Raw genomic sequence first — 22,934 nt, forward strand, 5'->3', positions numbered from 1 at the left:
GTTCTGATTCTACACAGAGTTAATTATTCTCTATTCAGGCCAAGTCAGTCAGGTAACAACAAAGAGGAAGAAATGAGGCTTTAGAAAAACTTAAATGTAGCAACATTACTTAAAAACTCAGGTTTTCTTACTCTTCATAATCCAAAGAACACATCTAGAATAAGGCTAACCAGCCTAAGAGTTCAGTCACTTTGCACGCACACTACCTATTTAACGATGGGAAAGCAGAACCCCCACTCTTTCTTACGTATGACAAGGGAACTTCTTGTCCCTACTGCGAGGAAGCTACTGTTCCAGGCACTGGGAATACAATTTACCAAACCTGCAAGTCTAGTGACAATCATGCAAATCCTCAGCTGAGTATTTTACACAAGTGATACATTGAGGACAGTGCATATCTCCTAGAGGAAAAAAAATGACACCCAGAAGGGTTAACTAACTTGTTTCTGTTGATTATCGTGGGTACATGGCAACAAAGGCAAAAGTAGGAACAAGAACTCTTACCTCTTTTCTAGTAATAGCTTATTCATTAAGCAAGTATTTATGTATGCCTATTACATGCCAGACAGTACACTAAGTAGCAGATATACAGAAATGGGTAAAATACTGACCTTGTCCTCAAAAAGCAGTGTAACTGTAAGACAATGAAATGAGTGCAATAGAAGTGGTAACAGAGGAAAAAAAGCAAATTATATCTCTAATTGCATAGGACTTCCAGTATTTTAAAAGAAAATGAACTGCTAATCGTTTGTTTTATCTCACCACAGCCTACAAGCACAGAGCACAGATCTTGTTATTCCTGATACATCGATGGAGAAACTGAAGCACAAGGTGGATACGGGAGTTTATTAAGGTCATCGCCAGTGGCAGCGAAGCACCTAGAAACCAAGTCTGTTTACTCCTAGACTTCTTTTTTCACTAGGTAGGGAAGGCAGATGTTCTTTTTATGTCTAGTCCCCTTCTGAACAACAGCCTCCACTTTCAAGATTGTGTGCAGAACGATCACTGGCTGGGAAAGCAGACTTAACAGTCTGTGAGGTCTAATCAGCCGAGTTTGGTCATTCGATGGCTGAGTAACCAACCAACAGGACTTGGTTATTACGCGCATCCCTAAAGTGCCCGTTATGTATACACAGAAAAGATGGAAGAGGTCTGTCCCTCAGGGAGTTAATGCCACAGGGAACAGGCATATAAACACTTCGACAAAAAGTGACATCATTAAACAAACTACGACTAGAAGAATCATGACAAATAATAGCAAATTTAAGACACTAAAGGTTTTGCAGAGCAAATCTAGTGGGTACTGCCAAACAATATACTCTTGAAGGGTTAGAAGAGAACAGGGGCATTGTGTACATATGATATATACCAATTGTTAGGTTTATTTAACAAAAGGCTCTTAGTAAAAATATTCATCACAGTAAAAAAAATCAACTTCTTAATTTTACTTTTGAACTTTCCACAAAACAATTATATGAATATTCCATTCCCCTCTTTCTAGGAAAGTTATCTATTTTGCAGCCTTTCTAATTTAAGAGTAATAAATTTATAATAGACAGAACCATCAGCATGCTTTGGGCAAAAGATTAAAACAATGTGGTTTCACCGTGCTATTCTCCCACCCTCCTTCAAATGAAACCTAAGTGAAATGAATCTGATAGCTTCTCCTGTACATAGTCAAACTTCATTACACAACCAGGAATCATTCACTCCATAAAAGGTAAGAGAGGAAAAAAGCATTTCTTCATTTCCAAGTTCTATTTTAAATATTAACTTCACTTGTTTTAAAACCTCATATTATGTTTTATTTACACCACTATCTATAATGGCCTTATAATACAACCAAACTGTTTTAAAGTTTTTGGCATTTTATAGAATTACTACCCCAAATCATCAAAGCTAAGGAGAAACAAGTATTAGTGATTTAAAACTATGGACAGGAAGAATTTCTTTAGAAACCAGCTACATAGTAAAACTTATAATCATCTTTTCAAAGGAATAATGTTATCCTTATTTTATTATTTATTTATTCTCTTTTTAGAGAGAGAGAAAAAGAGGAGAAGTGAGAGGAGGAAGAGAGAAACATGGACTTATTTCTCCACTTATCTATGCATTCACTGGGTGTGCCTTGACTGGAGATCCAACCTGCAACCTTAGAACATTCAGGACGATGTTCTAACCAACTGAGCTATTACGCTGAGACTTATCATTGTTTTAAAAATACAACTTGGATTAAAAAATGTGTCTGGTATTTCCTGAATATGCTCAGGAAATTCATACTAATAGCCAGTTGCCTTCCTTTTAAATATTTATTGAATTTTATAGGGTGATAGGTATCGATTTAAACAATTCGAAACTACCAGTAAGTTTCACTAGAATTACCAAGAGTGCATAATAAAATTATGTCATGATATTTTCTAATTCCATCACAAAAAATATATTTTAATAAAGCTTAAAATCTAAATTAAAAGTGTGATAATCCACTTTTTTAGGTAGAAGAGGAATAGGGCCTGATTTATCTCTAAATCACGAGGAAGATCACTGGAACAAACTGGAGCCCGGGAAGGAAGCATTTAAACATGCAGCAACAGTGACATCTAGTGTTCCAGTAGCTGCAAGTCACCATTAAATCTTCCTAAGAGAAAAACAATTTAAAGCTTCTCCTCTTTAAAAAATCAACAGAACTTGTGCGCTGTATCTAAAAACTACCCACAATCAAAGTGTTTCAATAGATTTCCTTCCAGACATTACAAAACCTTAAGAGAAAGACATCTTAGAGAGTAAACGTAACACAACAGACCTAAAAGTGAAAAGTATTGTTTATTCTGTGCGACCAACATCTGTAACTGCTCCTCTTGGTTACAGAGTTTAATGCACGAGTAATCTGAGACATGTTACTAATGATTGTATCATAAACATTTTAACTTCCAGCTATAAAAGCAAAGTAAGTGTCCATCAGCAGATGAGCGGATAAAACAACTATGGGATATTTACACAATGGAATACTGCTTGGCCGAAAAAAAGAAAATTTTACCCTTTGTGACAGTATGGATGGACCTGGAAAATATTATGCTAAGTAAAATGAGCCAGTCAGAGAAGACAAAAACCATATGATTTCACTCATATGTGGAATCTAATGAACAAACTGAACTGACAAGGAAAATGGACAGACTCATAGATGGAGAGCAGATGACAGCTAGTGGGGGGATAAGGGGGTAGAGGGATTGAGGAAAAAGAAAAAAGGGACCCATGGACATGGACAACAGTGTGGTGACTGCTGGAGGGAGGGGGATATTAGGGGACTAAAAGGTAACAGGAAAAAATACAATAAAGATTAAATTTAAAAAGAAAAAAAGCAAAATATTACATAAGCTAGTACTTGATGACACATCAAGAAAAAGAAATTCGGACACTTCAGGAATACCTGAAGATAGAGAAATACAGAATTTTAGCTGTTGTACTGAGAAACAAACTTCACATTTCAGCCTTTGCTATCTTGCAATATTTTCAATGCTTTGAAAGATCTATTTATTAAACAGTAGGTATTTTTGCCCAAGAACTTAGAATTTGGTAGTATAGGTTAATTTACTATAATATTTATATAGTTTTATGCTCTAGATGAATCTATAAAAGTAATCAAAATACCAACAATTATTTTTGGCTAGCACAATATTTTATGAAAAGTAAAGTTAGCATTAGATGGAGCTTACGTATTTTTTTTTAAAAGTTCATCCTTTCCCCTTTTAACTCCAAATATTCTGGTGATCAAGGTACTGAAGAGAAGTGTGGATGAATTTCTCACCTAAAGTAAAAATAAATACACAATAAGGGTTAAGAAATATTCATGGCATGAAACCAACACTTACAGTGTTCAAACTAGACATTCAAACTCATTACCCAATTTCCTAGTGCAAGGCTAAAGAAAATATGGTTTGTGCTCATAAAAACAAGACAATTTGCAAAACCATTGTAGTGATGACTCAACGACGTTCTCTTAAACTGAACTCTACACCCAGCTCCATGCACACAGCATAGCTCATCCAGCTCCATGCACACAGCATAGCTCATCCAGCTCCATGCACACAGCATAGCCCTTTCCTGTACCTGTAACACCGCTGCCGTTCCCATCACCTCCTTGCACTCACATCACCAAATACCATTTAAAAAAACAATAAATTCCTTTTTCATATCCTTTCTGATGATGAATATTCCAGTAAAAAGCTCAGCTCTTTCCCTTTACTTTCTGTAATCATTTACCGATGAGAGAATATTTATAAAGCCTAGCTAAAATAATCCACATTATTAATATGGCCAAGATGATATTAATATCTGAAATGTTATATTAACAATACAATGCCAGTAACCTAATAAAGTAATTTTAACTCTAAAATTATCTGAGACAAGTAGCTCTTTTAAGTTAAAAATAAGAGAAAAGAACAGTCATTAAGAAACATGAATTTCTTCAAAATGATGGTAATAGAACATATCTATTTCCAAGTCAATGTATCGAGATGCTTTGTTATATCCTGAATGATTGGGCTTCCTCCGTTACCGCGCCAAATCGGAGCAGCGGTACAAACACACAGACTTGACCACGGTGCGCGTGCGCCAGCACCACCGGAAGGCACAGAGAGAGAAGACACACGACCGCCAACACAGAGCTGATATTCGACCACACGGCATGTTTCGAGAGCATTGCAAGAAGACAGGTAATTAAAAGTAATGATGTAAGATTTAGAAAGTAGCTTCTGAAGCCACTGCAGTAAGGGTCACAAACGTGAAATGCTCGCAAGGCCCAGTCAGCGACAGGAGCAGCAGAGGACCGGTCCAGTGAAGTCACTGTTTGGCGTCGGCTACACTGTTGCCACGGGGGAGTGTAAGCTCAGTGTTGCCAGACTGTCTTCTTTTTCAAGGGAAGCCAGAGACCCCAATTCTTATGTGAAATCTCACTATTTTGAAATTCTGGCAACAAATGAAAGGGGAAAAGCCATCCCCGAGGCCAAATAAAACACAGTTGCTGGCTGGATCTGACCTCTCCGCCATCAGTTTGCAACCTCTCCTCTAGAAGCCGGGGCCTGACTCAGTCCACGCCTGGTAACTCCAAAGTGGGCTACACATACAGGCACAATTTATACTGAAACCCTAAAACTGGACGAATTCACTGAGTCCATTCAACAACCAACACACATGAATAGAGTCCCTACTATGCGCCCTGTCTAATATCCCCAAACGACAAATCAATCTGTCCTGCCAGTGCCAGCGTTGCCTCTGCCCTGGCTCAGGTCTTACCTCTTACTTGGTCTACTGATTTAGTTCTCAAAGACTCCTAGGTTTAAGATGAACTGGTCATCTAGGACCCTGTCTCCTCTCGAGAATCACCGGAAAACATAAAGGAAAGTGGAAACGCAAATTCCATCTTGCCCGAACCCAAACTTTCCGACCAAGGCAGCCAGGAGCGGAGGTGTTAAAAGAGGAGCCTGGAGACAAGACGAGGGCGGCAGAGGCGCCCTCCGCAGCCAACACTGCAGAGGACGGGTTTCCAAAGCGAATGGGCTCCCCCCAAACGAGAGCTCCCTCGTCTGAGTCATCCGGCTGGAGGCAGGAGCCACACAATGGCATTTAGTGATATTAACATGGATCAGTGAGTTCCACTATCATCAGCCTGATCCACTCATTACCAAGTTCCCTCATTAGCAACCAATGATCACCATTACCTATTCCAGTATGTATAGCATAATGGTTATATTCTACCATTCTACTATTAGTTACAGTTTTCAGAAGAACTAACGTTTTTTAAAAAAAAGCTTTTCATCATCAGCTATTTGATTACCTTGTTACTCAATAGAGAATTATTCCTACGAATTCCAGCTTGTAGAGTGAGTTCACGCCATAGCAACCACCAAAGGATTCATTTAAAAAACCTACTCATCATTTGATGGACATTTGGGTTATTTATGCTTTTTGGCTATTATGGATAATGATGCTATAAACTTTCATGTGCAAGTTTTTGTGTGAACAAGTTTTCATCTCTCTTGGGTACGTACCTAGAAGTGGCACTACCGGGTCACATGGCAACTGTCACCCTTCTGAGGAGCTGCCACAGCGGCAGTGCCGTTTGAAACGTGTACGGGCTCCAGGTCCTCCCCAGGACCTGTCATTGTGTCTTTTTCAGTACAGACATCCCAGTGCGTGTGACATGGTATAACACTGTGCTTCTGGTCTGCATTTCCCTAAAGAGTAATAATGTTAAGCATTTTTCCTGTGCTTACTATTTGTATATCTTTTTTGAAGACATATTTTCAAATTCTTTGTCCATTTTTAAAATGGGGTTGTCTTTTTATCATTGAGTTCTAAGAGTTCTTTATATATTCTGGATACTAATGAAATATATGATTATCAGCTATATGATGTGTGAATATTTTTTCCATTCTGTCCATTGTCCTTCCATTTTCTTGATGATATCCTTTGAAACACAGATGACTTAAATTCTGAGCAAGTCTGACTTATCTTTTTTCTTCTCTCACTTATGCTTTAGGTGTCAAATGTAAGTAACTGCTTACCTACCCCAAAGTGACAGAGATTTACACCTACTGTTTCCTTCTAAAGTTTGTATCATTTTAGCTCTTACGTCTTAGGACTTTGATCCATATTCACTGGGTGTACATTTTTAAAAAAGATCTTATTTATTTATTTTAGAGAGATGGGGAAGAGAGGGAAAAAGAGGGGGAGTGAAACATCAATGTACAGTTGCCTCTAGCACATCCCATACTGGGGAAATGGCCTGCGACCCAGGCATGTGCCCTGACCAGGAATCAAACCGGAAATGCTTTGGTTCACAGGCCTGTGCTCAATCCACTGAACTACACCAGCCAGGGCATTGAGTTGATTTTTTAATATGGTGTAAGATGGGAAGCAAATTCATTCGTTTGCACGTAGATATCCAAATGTTCCAGTACTAGGGGTTGAACAGACTATTCTTCTCCCCACTGAAATGCCTTGGCACCTTGTTAATGAAATGTTAGGTTTTGTTTATGGACCCTTAATTCCATCCCTTTGAGTTACACATACATTTATCCTTACGCCACCGCTACGCTGTCCAATTACTGTTGCTCTGTTGTAAGTCTCAAAATTTTTGACATGTGAGTCTCCAACTCTGTTCTTTCCCAAGACTGTTTTGGTTATTCTGAGTCCAAATAACTCTAGCAATAACCAATCCTTCCCACAGGGAAAAACACCAGAAAGCCTTCCTGTTCTCTTACTTCCTTTTCTACCAAGCCCCAATGATAGCTACAAATTGTCAATGGCTACCAAAAATTCCCTCTTCTAATTCACTGAGTACATACAATTTTTATGCTCCTTTCTAGCATGATAAAGGCTCCATATACTTTCAAGATCTAGAAGAGTTAGATGAGTGAAAAAAAATTAGGTTTCACAAAACCATCTGTGTATATATGTATGTAGAAGCATGTATATACACACACACATATGGACAGTATACACTGTCTTATATATGTATGGTTTTTCTTATGTAACATAAATGCTCCCCCGACAAATATTTAAAAATGTGAATGGAGAGCCTCCCAAGTACAGTCACCATGGATATGGTAATTCACACACTATACACTTTCACTAGCCCACACACCAGCTACCCACGAATTAGGAAAACAGTTCTCTTCCTGTGAGTGAATGAAGCTTCATGCCCAGGAATGTAGCCTAAAATGCAGAGCACAGCTGGGTTTCAGCACCACTCAGCCCTCAGCCTGGCACCCCAGCGGCAACCTCACAGCCACCACAGGGCCCGGAGCCGCTGGTGCCAATAGAGGCACAGAGTTCACGTGGCGGTGCTACCGGGAAGGTCTGAAAGGCCCTTTTTCCTCTGAAACCCACTGAGACTGTAAAGCAGAACTGGCCTGAGGGGAGCAACTTAAAGATATAGCAGATAGGAATAAAAACCCGGTGTGAGTCTTGGAAGGACACTGAAGTGGCCTACTCAGTGGAGCTTCTGGGCGAGCTGGAAAGCTGAGTTACCTGTCCTACCCCGAGGATGCAGGGAGAAGCCGCGGTGTTTCAGTCACTGAACACGAGAGGAGGAATGCCCAGAAACATCTCAGTTTCCAGACGCTGCCCAGAAAAACCTGTTTCCACACATGCCCACCTATGAATTACCTTCTGTTACCTGAGTTTCTGACTAAACTGGCTTCAGCTCCAAAATATATGTCAAAGATTACTGGTTATCACCACCTTTACTAATATTTCTCTATTCTGAGCTGCCATCATCTCTTGGCAGAACTATTATAATGGCTTCCTGATTGTTCCTCCTCCTTCCCTCTTGCCAGCTTAGAAGTGAGTCTCTACTTTACCCACATCAACCAGATCCCTACTATGTGCAGGCTGTGGCTCACCCCGCCATGTCCAGACTCAGATGCAACACTGCGCCACAGGGAACGGGATCTGGCTTCTCTAGCAGCTGACCAGGAGTCGTGCCAACGCCTGCCTGAGGTGGGTTAATGCTCCAAGGGGTGAACTTGGACCAATAGAAGACAGAAGAGGGGGCTGTTCTGTGAAGTGGCTGAGTTTCACGTGGCCTCGCTAGGAGATACATCACGTGACTACGCAGCCAGCTCAGTTTCCCGGCAAAGTTCAGATCTCCTCGTTAGTGTCTTTACTCTTTACTTGCCTCACTTCCTTTTTCCTTTATTCTTGATGCTTTAGGTCTGTACCACTCAGTAAAACACCAGCAACTAGGCTATGTCTCCAGCTCTCTAAGGAACAGGTCCAAAAACCTACAAGATAAGTAAAATGCACCTTCTCTGTATAACACCTACAACTCTGCCCTATAACAGCATCGATTCGGGAGTCAGGCAGACGACAGTTGTGTGCCCTTTGACAAAGTTACTTCACCTCTCTGAGCCTTGTCTTCCTTATCTGCAAAATGAGAATGATAATATTAGGGCTGTCCTGAGCATTAACTGAGATCATCAGTGTAAATGATGCCAGGTACATGGAAAATACTCAATAAGGTAGCCATATTATGGTTATGTCTACTTATCTCTCCCTTTCTAGTGCTTAATACATCATTTGCAACACCACAGGTGTGCTCGGTGCCTGATATGTTTACAACAATACATTTCCCCTCTTTTTAAAAAGATTTTATTTATTTATCTTTAGAAGGGAAGGGAAGGAGAGAGGGAGAGAAATATCAATGTGTGGTTGCTTCTCATGTGTCCCCCGCTGGTAAATGGCCTGCAACCCAGGCATGTACCTTGACTGGGAATCGAACCAGTGACCCTTTGCCTCAGAGGCCTGTGCTCAATCCACTGAGCTACACCAGCCAGGCTTTTTCCCCCCCAATTTTGTTAGGTTTTTATGAGGAAGGAAACAATTTACTAAATTAATATATGGATATATTAAATATATGGGTCATTATAGGTATGATGCTTATTTCCTCTAGTAAATCAAACAAACTGAGTAGAAACAACAAGATTCCTTTATAATCAGTGTTAAAAAGGACAATTCTCCCAAAATAAAACTAGAAATGAGCAGTCATATATGTATTCAGTCTTTTGTGGATACACATGTGCATATGGTACTACACACATGTAAAACCCACATAAAAGAGAAAGAAAATGCATCAGAATGCTAGTCATGATGATATCTGTATGACAGTTAAAAGGTGACTTTTACTTTTTTATGCTTTCCTTTATTTTCAAAATTTCTGTAGTGCACATGTTACTGTTTACAAATTTAATCTTTATTTTTTCCATTATTTGGTCCTGTTATACCCACCTTCCCCCAGCAATCACCACGCTGCTATCCATGTTCATGAGTCCTTCTTCCTTTTTGCTCAATCCCTCCACCCCAACCACCACCCCCCTTGCCAGCTGTCATCCTGCTCTCTATCTATGAGTCTCTCTCCATTCTCCTTGTTAGTTCAGTTTGTTCATTAGATTCCACATATGAGTGAAATCCTATGGTATTTGTCTTTCTCTGACTAGCTTATTTCACTTAGCATAATAGTCTCCAGATCCACCCATACTGTCAAAAAGGGTAATGTTTTCTTTTTTATAGCCAAGTAGTATTCCCTGGGTAAATGTCCCATAGTTGTTTTATCCACTCATCTACTGGTGGACACTTGGGTTGATTCCATATCTTGGTGATTGTAAATAATACTGCAAATGAACATAGGGGTGGTCATGTTGTTTCAAATTAGTATTTTGGGTTCCTTTGGATATATTCACAGAAATGGGATCACTGGGTAGAAAGGCAGAATCACTTTTAATTTTTTGAGGTATTTCCATATTGCTGTCCACAGTGGTTGCACCAATCTGCATTCCCACCAACAGTACAAAAGGGTTCCCCTTTCTCTACACTTTCGCCAGCACTTGTTTGTTGATTTACTGATGACAGCCATTCTGACACGTGTGAGATGGTATCTCACTGTGGTTTTAATTTGCATTTCTCTGATGATATAGTGATGTTGAGAACCTTTTCATATGTCTATTGGCCATGTGTATGTCTTCTTTGGAGAAGTGTCTATTCATGTCCTTTGCCCATTTTTTAATTGGGCTGTTTGTTTTTTTTGGTGTTGAGTTTTTTAAGTACTATATAAATTTGGGGTACTAGCCCCTTATTAGAGGTATCAGCAAATATGTTCTCTCATTCTGTGGGTTGTCTTTTTATTTTGTTGATGATTTCCTTTGCCATGCAAAAGCTTTTTAGATTGATGTAGTCCTAGTTGTTTTTCTTTTGTTTCCCTTCCTTGGGGAAGATGTGTCTGATAAAATATTTCTATAAGCAGTGTCTGAGATTTTGCTGCCTGTGTTTTCTTCTATGATTTTCATGGTTCCAGGTCTAACATTTAAGAGTTTGACCCATTTTGAATTTATTACTGTGTATGGTGTGAGAAAGTTGTCTATTTTCATTTTTCTGCATGTATCTGTCCAAATTTCCCAACACCATTTATTGAATAAACTATCTTTAGCCCACTGTACGTGCTTGCTTCCTCAAATATTGAATGACTATAACGGAGTGGGTTTATTTCTGGGCTCTCTATTCTGTCCATTGATCAATGTGTCTGTTTTTATGCCAGTATGAGGCTGTTTTGATTATTATGGCCTTCTAGTATAGTTTGATGATATTAGTTAGCATAGTTTCTCCAACTTTGTTCTTCCTTTTTGGATTGCTGTTGGTATGTGAGGCCTTTTGTGGCTCCATGTTCACTTTCGAAATATTTGTTCTAGTTCTATGAAACAGGTCATTAAAATCTTGATAGGAATTGCACTGAATCTATAGATTACTTTGGGCAGTATAGACATTTTTATGATGTTAATTCTTCTTGTCCATGGACACAGTATGTGCTTCTACTTATTTGTATCTTTTATTTCTTTCTTCAGCATCTTATAATTTTCTGAGTACAGGTCTTTTACAACTTTGGTTAGATTTATTCTTAGCTATATTATTCTTTTTTGTAGCAATTGTGAACAGGATTGTTTTCTTGATTTCCCTTTCTGTTAGCTCGTTATTGGCATATAAAAATGCAACTGATTTCTGGATATTAATTTTGTGTCCTGCTACTTTGCTGAATTCATTTACCAGTTCTAGTAGTTTCTTGGTGGAATCTTTGGGACTCTCTATGTACAATATCATGTCATCTGCAAATAATGGCAGTTTTACGTCTTCCTTCTTCCTTTTCAATTTGGGTGCCTTCCATTTCTTCTTCTTGTTTGACTGCTGTGGCTAGGACTTCCAGTACTATGTTGAATAAGAGAGGTCAAAGTGGACATCCCTGTCTCGATCCTGATCTTAAGCGGAACATCTGTAGGTTTTTCTTATTGAGTATGATGCTGGCAGTGGGTTTGTCATATATGACCTTTATTATTTTTAGGTAAGTTCCATCTAATCTCACTTTGCTGAGTTTTTATCATAAATGGGTGCTGGATTTTCTCAAATGCTTTTTCTGCATCTATTACTGATCATGTGGTTTTTATCCTTCATTTCATTTATGTGGTGAATCACATTTATTGATTTGCAAATGTTTTACCAACCCTGCATTTCTGGAACAAATCACATTTGATTAGGTGTATGAGCTTTTGATGCATTTGTTGTATTTGGTTTACTAATATTTTGTTGAGGATTTTAGTGTCTGTGTTCATCAGGGATATTGGCCTGCAATTTTCTTTTTTTGTAGTGTCTTTACCTGGTTTTAGAATTAGGATAATGCTGGCCTCGTAAAATGAGTTTGGGAGCCTTCTTTCCTCTTGAATTTTATGAAACAGTTTGAGAAGGAGAAGTGTTAGTTCTCGAAATCTTTGGTAAAATTCACCTATAAAGCCCCAGAAAACCTTCTGGCCTAGGGCTTTTATTTGTTGGGAGTTTTTTTTTTTAATTACTGTTACAATTTCTCTAGATGTAACCTGTCTATTCACATTCTCTGCTTCTTCCTGACTTAGTTTTAGAAGATTGCATGTTTCTAGGAATTTATCCATTTCGTCCAGGTTGTCCAGATTGTTGGCTTATAGTTGTTCATAACACTGTCTTACAATCCTTTGTGTTTCTTTGGTGTCAGTTGTTATTTCTCCTCTCTCATTTCTGATTTTATTTATTTGGGTCCTTTCTCTATTTTTCTTAATGAGTCTGGTTAAAGGGTTGCCAATCTTGTTTATCTTTTCAGAGAACCAGATCTTGGATTCACTGATCTTTTGTATTATTCTTTTAGATTCTATTTCATTTATTTCTACTCCGATCTTTATTATATCCTTCCTTCTACTTACTTTGGGCTTTGTTTGTTGTTCTATTTCAAGTTTTTTAAGTGTGAAGGTAGATTGTTTATTTGAGCTTCTTCTTGTTTATTGAGATAGGCCTGTAATGCTATGAATTTCCCTCTTAGGGTTGCTTTCCCAGTGTCCCACAGATTTGGGGTTGTTGTCTTCATTTTCATTTGTTTCAAGGTATCTTGTGGTTTCTTCCTTGATCTCATTGTTGACCCATTTATTATTTAATAACATGCTATTTAGCTTCCATGTCTTTGTGTGTTTTTCAGTGTTCTCCTTGTAGCTGATTTCTAGTTTCACAGCATTGTGGTCAGAGAAGATGCCTGATGTCATTTCAGTCTTCTTAAATTTACTGAGACTTGTTTTATGTCCTAACATGTGGTCTGTCCTAGAAAATGTTTCATGTGAAGTGCACATGTGTTACTTTTTAAAAAGTCTTAATAAAGGCCTTTTAAATAAATGAAACATTCTTTTGATATTTTTAGTTTTGCTAAAAAGTTGGAAAAGTTACCAGGTTTCACTCACAGAAAAAACCCTTTCACAGAAAACATTTCTTTGTTCATCTGAAACTAATGGCTTAAAAAAAAAAAAAGAAAACAATGTTTCTGGCAATCAGTTTCATGATCTCTATGGTTCCTGATGGTCAAGTCGCATTCCTGCTTCTGTGACTCAGCTGACAGCACAAAGGTATTGCTCCACTTCCTGTAAATGCATAAGGTAGACACTGTGTCCTCAGTCGCAGTTAGGCAATGCTCCTAGACAGAATTTCAGACGGCTGTCTTACAGGAAGGTGCACGATTTTCCAGGCAAGAGGTGGCAGCCGTGAGGATTACACTTTACGTGAGGTGTCTATGCCTTTAGCTACACTGCAGTATACTGACTTTCAATTAGAGACTTATCATATAGTTATGAAACAATTTATGTAGCTAATTGGAAAGTTTGCATTTCTAGAAAATTCTTTGTTCTGCAAGTAATGTATTAAGGTCTAGCTTCTTTTCTTCTCTACCCTTGCCAGTCTTTTCTTTAAAGCCACATGTCAAACACCTACAAACCATAGGTTAGTCTCTTTTATTTTAGAAGGCATAAGGATATAGGATAACAGTAATATCATGGTGTTTCTCCCGAGAATCATGAAAAAACATGTATAAGTTTATTTTCTTAAATCCAATAGATCTACTGGGTATTATTGCCCACTATCTTTAGCGTTTTGAGTCAAAAGGTTTCTGGAAAGTAATCATACTGTAAAAAAAAAAATGATTCAGTATTTAACCTCCCCTATTTTAATGCTTTGCTTGTTTCTTCACCTTTCAATGGGGTATATTTATAGCAATCATTCAACACATTGATACCCAGAGCCCACGGTGTCCAAAAGAAAGACATATTAAGATACTAAGAGCCATTTGGCTTTCAGCTCCACATTACTAATCATCAGGGAAATGCAAATCAAAACCAGAATAAGTTACCACTTCACACCCATTTTATTCACAACAGCCAAAAAGAAAAAATCTAAATGTCCACCAACAGATGAATGAATAAACAAAATGTTATATATATACAATGGAGTATCAGGTAGCCTTAAAAGGAAATAAAATTATGATGGATGTTACAATATAGCTGAACCTTAAAAACATATGCTAAGTGAAATAATCCAAATACAAAAGGACAAATATTGTATGATTTCATCTATATGAGCTACCTGGAATAGGCAAATTCATAGAGACAGAATAGAAACACTGGTTACCAGGTATTAGGGGAAGGGAGAGATGGGAAGTTACTATTCAACGAGTATAAAGCTTTGGTTTGGGATGATGAAAAAGTCCTCAAAACAGACAGTGGTGATGACTGCACAACACTGAGTGTGAATGCTTCATGCCACTGAATTGCACACTTAGAAGTAGTTAAAAGTAAACTTTAAAAAAGAGATAACTGACAGTTTAAATAAAAATAATAATAGAGTATGGGTCTACGACATACATAAAAGCAAAATGTTTAACATCACAAAGATTGGGAGGCGAAAAATGGAAGTAGCTATTGCTAGGTTTTTCCACGTTAGGTAAAGTGGTACAATATCACTTGAGGGGTAGACTGTGAGGTTAGAGTTATAGATTAAAAACTCTAAAGAAATCACTACAGTAAGAAAACAGTTAATAAGCCAACAAAGAGCGGGAACACAATCATAAAACACCGAGAGTGAAAATGTTACTTGATCCAAGGATTTATCCTTTGAACAAACTCCTTGCTAACATGCTGTACATATTTTTTAATCATTCAGTGAAAGGTTACTTTATTAAAAACTATTCCGAAGCAAAATTAAATCAAAGAAAGTAAATGGCAAAAGCACTCACTGCCCAGACCGGTGATGTAAAGCCCAGAATTGCAGCCTTAGCTCCATCAGCAACATAAGGAAGAATATTTTCTCCCAGACGCGTGTCTCTAAATAAGGCTCTAAGGATATTTAAAGCATGAACCTAGAATAAAAAGTTCAAAATTAGTTGTGGGTTAAAGATGGCTGCAATTCTAAGTGTGTGCACACCTAAAGCATAGCCTCATAACAAAACAAAAAACATTATCAACTTACAAGAAGAAACAAGCAACTGAAACACTGTATTTTGCCATGTACAACATGCTCTTGTGTGTAATGCACACCCTCGTTTTTGGCCCGAACTTTCAGGACAAAACATTTTCCACTTTAATTATTTAATTCAAATTTTTATTTATTTGTATTTAGAAGCAAAACTGATTATGATATTCCAGGGTATTATTTGCCATATGGACATTGTCACTGCTTTCTAGAGCTGCACTTTTAACACATAAGCATAAATAAAATAACTAAAAATATTTATATACATACAGAATTAGTACTACCCAGGTATAATGTGCACCTTCGTTTTTCCCTCAAAAATTTGGGCAGAAAAGTAGGTATTATACATGGCAAAATACAAATTTTAATAAAACATACCTAATACTTGATAAATCAATTTTTAAAAAGTTAGTAAATTTGAGCAATGTAATAAAAAATAAGCTTGATCTAACAGATATGTAGAATCCTGTACCCAACAGAGACAATGCACTCTTTTCATGAAACAGACACTGAGTTAATTAATTTATTTTTAGAGAGAGGGGAAGGGAGGGAGGGAGAGAAACATCCACGTTGGACAGGAACACCAACCGCTGCCGCTAGCACGTGCCCAACCAGGGACCAGGCCCACAAGCCAGGCACGTGCCCTGATCAGGAACTGAACTGGCAACCTTTTGCTTTGTGGGATGACACCCAACCAACTATACCCATCAGGGTGACACGTTCATTTTTTTTTAAATGACCTCAAACCTGGCCACAAATAAAGTCTCAAATTATACCAAATAATTCATATCTTACAGCTGATGCTCTAATCACAGTGGAAAAGGACTGGAAATCAATTTTCTTAAAATACTTTCAAAACTGACACTTTAAGATACTGGTCAAAAAAGAAAAATTTTAATACTTAGAACTGAACAAAAATGAAGATGCTGCACCATCAACACTTGTGGGATACATGTTAAGCAAAAGTGAAAAATTTTAATAAATGCTTGTATTAAAAAAGACTAAAAATGAATGTGCTAAGTGTCTGATTAAGACAAAAGAAATAGAATATTAAACTCAGAGGAAGAAAATCAAGGAGAGCAGAAAATTTGAAAATAGCAGTGATTCAACTAAGAACATTAACAAAACCAAAAGCTGATTCTTTCTAATACAAACAAACTTCTGACAAGACTAACCAAGGAGAGAGTAAAGTAATATCATAAATACCAGAGGACATGATTATTGATAGATCAGAGAATAAAGCAAAAGTAATACTATGAAGAATACTGCCTTAATCAACTGGAAAAATTAAAGTGAAATGAACAATTTCCTAGAAAAAAGAATTTATCAAGAAAAATTCAAGGAGAAATTGAAAAGCTAGATAGATATTTCCATCATATAAAGAAAATCAACAGTTAAACATACTACCCACAGACCAAAACGGGGAAAAGAAAACCCAACAAAATAACCACAACAATGAAAAAATGATACACTCATGTTACTTTATGGATGAATTCTACCCAATATTCAAAGAACAGATCATCTCAATCACGTATAAACTGTCAGAGAAGATTCCCAAATTCATCAGTCTAGGACGACGACTTTGGGAAACAGCAGTAACTGTGAAAGCGGAACACATCCACACCAATAACCACTCCTAGACAAGCACTCGGAAGAAGTGTGCATGTATCATTCACCACTAGGCAAGTACAAGAATGTTCTTAAAAGTACTATTCCAAAAAAACCCCACCCAAGTGTTTTTTAATGGAAGAATGGATAAATTGTGTAATATTAAATAGTAATGAAAATGAAAAAAATTACAACAGGGGTGGATATTATAAACACAATGTTGGTCAAAAGACACCTTATCAAAAAACTACATAATGTACAGCTCCGCTGACACAAAATTTAAAAAAAAACAGGAAAACGAACATTAAAGTGTTGAAGTTGGGCCAGCGGCTCCCGTCTGGGAGCAGGGTTCTGCTTCCTGCTGGCTACCCCAGTGTGTTCACCTCACAAAGCTTTACTGAGGTACACGTATGATTTGTACATGTCTTTGCATGGGTATTTCAAAAAATTTTTACATAAAAATAAGGAGAGGTATAGCATCAAAAAAAAAACACCACATTCCAATCTCACTTATGGATACAGTGAAAATATGCAAAAATATTTTTTAGAAAATATTTTAAGTGAATCTAGCAACATGTAAAAAAATTCATCCTATCAACATTGGAGGCTCATTCTCTGTATGCCAAAATTGTATATTAAAGTCAATATAACTCATGATAGTCTCAATTCTAAAAGAAAAGAGTTATTTCAAAAGATGCTTGAAAGCATTCAATAAGATTCAACTTATTTAATGAGATACAAGACAGATTAAAATCCAGCAAATATCAGGACCAACATAAAGATGCCTGCTATTTCAATACAAAACTGTACTACAATTTCCAGGCAGAATAATGAGAGATAACAAATACGTTTTAAAGATTAAGAATTAAAAAGATAAAACAAATTTAGTATTATTTACCGAGGAGATAATTATCTACAAAGAAAATTCAAGAGAATTTACAGACAAGTTATTAGTTGTTTTACAGCAATGTCACACCGAGCAGAAAGGCAAGACTATGTAAGGGGAAACACTGTTCAGAAATTAAACTAAACTTGGAAACATTTGGACTCATAGACATGACAACAGTGTGGTGACTGCAGGAGGGAGGGGAGTGTAAGGGGGTTAAATAGTAACGGAAAAAAGACAATAAAAATTTAAAAATTGGCTCTTAGTAATCTTAAATAATGTTGATTTAAAAACAAACTATAAAAAAGTGTGTAGATGATACCATTCATGTAAAAAAAAGGTCATAAAAAATGAAAAATGCATACAGATTTTAATCAGTGATTACAGCTGAGAAAGAAGAAAGGGGAATGAGATGGTGAAGAATCCACAATGTATACAATTGTATCTGCAATGTTTTACATCTTAAACTTTGAATTGGTTTCACAGATGTTTATTATTCGCTGGATTTTATTTTTTCCTAAAGATTTTATTTATTTATATTTTAGAGACATGGGAAGGGAGGGCAAAAGAGAGGGAGAGAAACACTGATGTGTGAGAGAGACCACGATCGGCTACCTCCTGCTCACATCCCAACCAGGGACTAAACCCGTGACCCAGGCACGTGCCCGGACAGGGATACAACCAGGAACCTTCTTCTTTGCGGTGTGACGCCCAATCAACTGAGCCACTCCAGTCGGGGCTCACTGGACTTTTTTATATGCTGAAATGCATCACAGATACATAATAAAAATAATAAAGAAATAAACTATGGTAAGGGAGAAGGAAAGCAAATCATCAACTAACACCTAGAGACTGGTCAGAGATAAATTTAAATATTTTACTAATTTAATAAATATGATCATGAAAATGCCATTAATGATCTTGAAGCAGAGTAGGGCAATAATTATTCAGTACTCTTTAAAACTAAACTTTATTATTTTTAGAAGTTCTTATACAAAAAATAGTTCTTTTTAAAAGTGATAGTTTAGGAAAATAGAAGTTATATTTCTCACATTTTATTTTAAAATATCTTAAAATGATCATTTCTGAAAGGTGATTAATGAAACCATATGTACTTAGTGTACACTGCAGCTGCCAAGCTGCTCCCTGACATAGGACAGGCCTCCCACAGACGAGGAGGAATGTCCTACCACGAAGCACTTGCCCGGCAAGCCTAGATAAGAAGGATTCGACAGGCATTTACTACGGTGGGGTGGGCTGGAGTGGAGCGGAGCAGGGCTGTGAGGGGCACTTAACCCAACTTCATACACTCAGACACACACATACTCAACCCAACTTTAGCAGTGACTGAAAGGGACTAAGTATTAGCTAAAACTAAAATCTGAATATACCAAAAGTCAGACGCTACATTTTAGGGAAAGATTCCACTGCTCAATTACAAAGTGTCGATCAACTGGAAGAAGCCCACATGTAATTTTAAAGTGATAGCACATTCATTTTTAAATTTTGAAATGCAATAGTAGTACCAAATATCTACTAAGTTGGATGTTTTCACCAGAGTTTAAAAGTATGTAGTTCATTTTGGTAAATATATATCAATTAAAGCAACACTTTCTTTTGTGAACAGGGAAAACCAAAATGAAACAAAACCAAAAAACCCCAATAAAAACAAATAAAACCTGAATGAGTTTCAAATGTCTGTCCTATCTTCAAGAGTTATATATCTTTAGCAGGTAGTTTTTTTGTTTTCTTCTTTTCAAGAGCAGCAAAGACTTAAACCACTGCCTTCCTAGCAGTGTTTGTGTAATGTCTGTTATTACCTGGGGGACTGTACTCAGTGAGTCATCAGTAGGCACAGCCAAAGAGATTAACTCTTTCATTGTTATTTTCAACAAATCCATTCTGCCTTTCTTCGGTTCAGATGCCAACAGTGCCTATGGAAAAACAAAGCAAAAGTTAACACAGCTCTTATCTTGGCTACTTTCCAGAATCAACCTCAAAATACAAAATCCCTTTCATAGAAACGTGTGGCATCACGCAAGTCCATTAGGCCACACGCCCTTGAGCACGCCCTTGAGCAAGCAGTTTAATCTCTTCATTCCCCAGAGTCTTCACCTGTCAAATTAGGTAAAGGTGGTATCCTGGAATCTTTAAGGTCACTTCTAGTTTGCTTGTTAATTAGGTAATTCTAAGAGGTTGAGAATGGCCCTTGTTGACGACTCTTCTATGATCATAATTAGGTGGCAGGTCTCAGATAAACTAAGCAAGTCAGTTTTAGTAACAAATTTACCCAACGAGAAAATGCTCTTTACTTAAAAAACAACAACAACAAAAACACCTCAGCATTAAATTTAAGAATTTGGAGACTCCCTGCAGATCAATCATTTAAGTCTTCACAAAAGAGTTTCTACCTGGAGGACTATCAAATTGTAGCACTGGAAACTCTGTGGGACAAAAGAAAATACTACAAACTTGAAAGGGATCCTATATTTGAATTTTCAAGAGCTGCTTATTTACTTTGTACCTAACACTTGGCCAATGTGCAATGAACATAAAAATAGGACATCAAACCATATGAGGCAACAAAAAGGAATGAAGTACTGACACATGCTACAACTTGGATGAACCTTGAAAACACGCTAAGTGAGGTCCTGGCTGGGTAACTCAGTTGGTTAGAGAATCATCCCTATATGCCAAGGTTTCAGGTTCAATCCTTGGTCAGGGCACATACAAGAATCCACCAAAGAACACATAGCTAATTGGAACAACAAATTAATGTTTCTCTCTCTCTCTCTCTCTCTCCTTTCTTCTCTCTCTCTAAAAAAATAACTAAAAAAACTTTTTGAAGAAAACATTATGCTAAGCGAAGAAGACACAAAAGGTTACATATGATTCCATTTACAAGAAATGCCCAGAACAGGCATATCTGAGGGCACGGAAAATGGATTAGCGGTTCTGCAGGGCTGTGAGGAACAGTGGTATTTCTTTAAGTATGCAGCTATTGGCTCCCATGAGTGAAAAGTTTCAAGTGACTCGGTTTCTTTTGAAGCATTTATAATCCATAAAACACTGGAAAAAAAAAGATATACAAGCAAAATAGGTTTAAGAGAGAAAATTATCACAGCGTATTTATGGTCAGAAAACATATCTACTATTTTTTCATGACCATTCAAAGAAAACTGTATTTGTCTACACGAAAGGAAAGCTCCTGAACTAAACAGGCAGTGTTTTCCCCACAGCTAACACTCAGCAGAGGTTCCCACCATGTGGGGAACTATGTACTATGTGGGGACCAGAGGTGGAGGGAGTACACAGCACAAACATGCAACGAGACCCTGCCATTGCATTAACACTCATCCTCAGAGAGATGAATGAGGAAAAAATACACTAGGTCAGAATAAATTACAGACAGGAAAACAAACCACGATGACCCAGGATGGGTAAGATCAGAGAGGGATTAATTTCTGAAAGTCACCAAAATCTACCCAGCAGAACTAATGGTCTCTGAATCAACAACCTCTGTTGCCCACTGTCATAAAAAAAAAATCGTGACACTGAGAATTTGAGAGAAGAATGAGAAGGAGAAAGGGAAAATGTAGGGGCACTAAAAAACAGAAACTTCATTCCACTTATTCTCATTGCTCTATTATACCACCCCTATTCCTGAATTCTGTCTTACTGAGTATTAAACAAAGACCTTTTCAGGTCAGGGTCTGATTTAGTGTTGTGAGGACTTTGGTTTTTATTCTCTGGATTCACAAAGGTGATAGTCCCTTAATTTCAACATTGTGAAAATAAAATATTTTCCTATGCAATAGCAATATCTAGGTGTGCTGATATGAAACAATCTTTAAGGTATTAGGTTGGCCAGAAAGTTATTTTTTCCCCATAAAATGGCTCTAGTAGAGCTTAGTTTCTCTAATTTCATTGGAAACAATTCTGTTAGATTGTATTGTGACAGCTGTCATATCAGCATGCATTAAAAACAAAAAAACAAAAAGACCGCCCTGGTGGGTGTGGCTTAGCAGATTGAGCACCAGCCTGCGAACCAAAGGGATGCCAGTTTGATTCCCAGTCAGGGCACAAGCCTGGGTTGTGGGCCAGTCCCCAGTTGGGGCGTGTGCGAAAAAGCAACCAATCAATGTTTCTCTCACACACTGATTTCTCTCTCCCTTTCTAAAAATAAATAAAAATTTCAAAAAAAATAAATACACAAAAAATCAAAATTAGCAAATTTTTGTGCAGCCATCTTAATACTGAAAATAGAAGAAAATAGCAACATTTTCACCATATTATGCTTTATTATTTCAGAAAAGGTAAAAGCACAACTGAAACAAAAAAATGATTTGTGCAGTGTATGGAGAAGGTACTGTAACTGATCAAACGTGTCAAGAGTGGTTTGCGAAGTTTTGTGCTGGAGATTTCTTGCTGGATGATGCTCAACAGTGGGGTCAACCAGTGGAAGTGTATAGTGATCAAATAGAGGCATTAATTGAAAACAACCAACATTATACCACACAGGAGATAGCCAGCATACTCAAAATATCCAAATCAATAAAGTTATTGGTGAAAAGTGAAATGTGATTTATTTTACAGAAAAAAAAATCACACAAAGTTTTTGGCCAACCTGATATAATGTAAATGAAAAAAAGCAAGGGGCAAAGCAATATGGGTAATATGCTTTCATCTGTGTTAAAATGGAAAACACACACACACACACACACACACACACACACACACACCCCAATCAGAGAGGGGTTTGGAAGTCAGGCTGCCTGGGCTCAAGTCTTAGTTCCACTCCTACTGTCTCTGTGGCCTTTGGAAAGTCACTCAACTTTATAATACACAGACGATAACAGGACCTATTTTACAGGGCTTGAGGAAGGATTAAATAAGATAATATATGTGAAATCAATACTCATAAATGTTAGCTGCTAGCTATGAACATTATTTTATACATGAACATTTTGCAGAAGGATTCAAAAGAAATGTTAACCCTAGTTGCCTATGGTGTCTTAAAGGTCTTGAAATGGGAGGAAGACTATTTTCTTTCTGATTAAAAAAAAGGCAATGTGTGCACTTCTTGGAA

The 22,934-nt window shown here is 37.3% G+C and overlaps 1 protein-coding gene across 6 annotated transcripts in view; it reads right to left on the reverse strand.

The window, feature by feature from the left end:
• Positions 1-22,934, reverse strand: part of THADA (THADA armadillo repeat containing) — a 288,531-nt gene that overhangs the window by 195,864 nt on the left and 69,733 nt on the right. For all 6 annotated transcript variants that reach the window (XM_053667075.1, XM_053667073.1, XM_053667074.1 and 3 more), the window contains 3 exons: positions 19,666-19,779; positions 15,116-15,238; positions 3,711-3,802 (listed from right to left, as the gene is read on the reverse strand). In XM_053667075.1, the coding sequence (XP_053523050.1) occupies positions 3,711-3,802; positions 15,116-15,238; positions 19,666-19,779 (329 nt within the window). The remainder of the gene's footprint in view (positions 1-3,710; positions 3,803-15,115; positions 15,239-19,665; positions 19,780-22,934) is intronic.

The sequence above is a fragment of the Artibeus jamaicensis genome, unplaced genomic scaffold (genome assembly GCF_021234435.1).
Source record: "Artibeus jamaicensis isolate MK-2021 breed Jamaican fruit bat unplaced genomic scaffold, CSHL_Jam_final contig_465, whole genome shotgun sequence".
Classification (NCBI taxonomy): domain Eukaryota; kingdom Metazoa; phylum Chordata; class Mammalia; order Chiroptera; family Phyllostomidae; genus Artibeus; species Artibeus jamaicensis.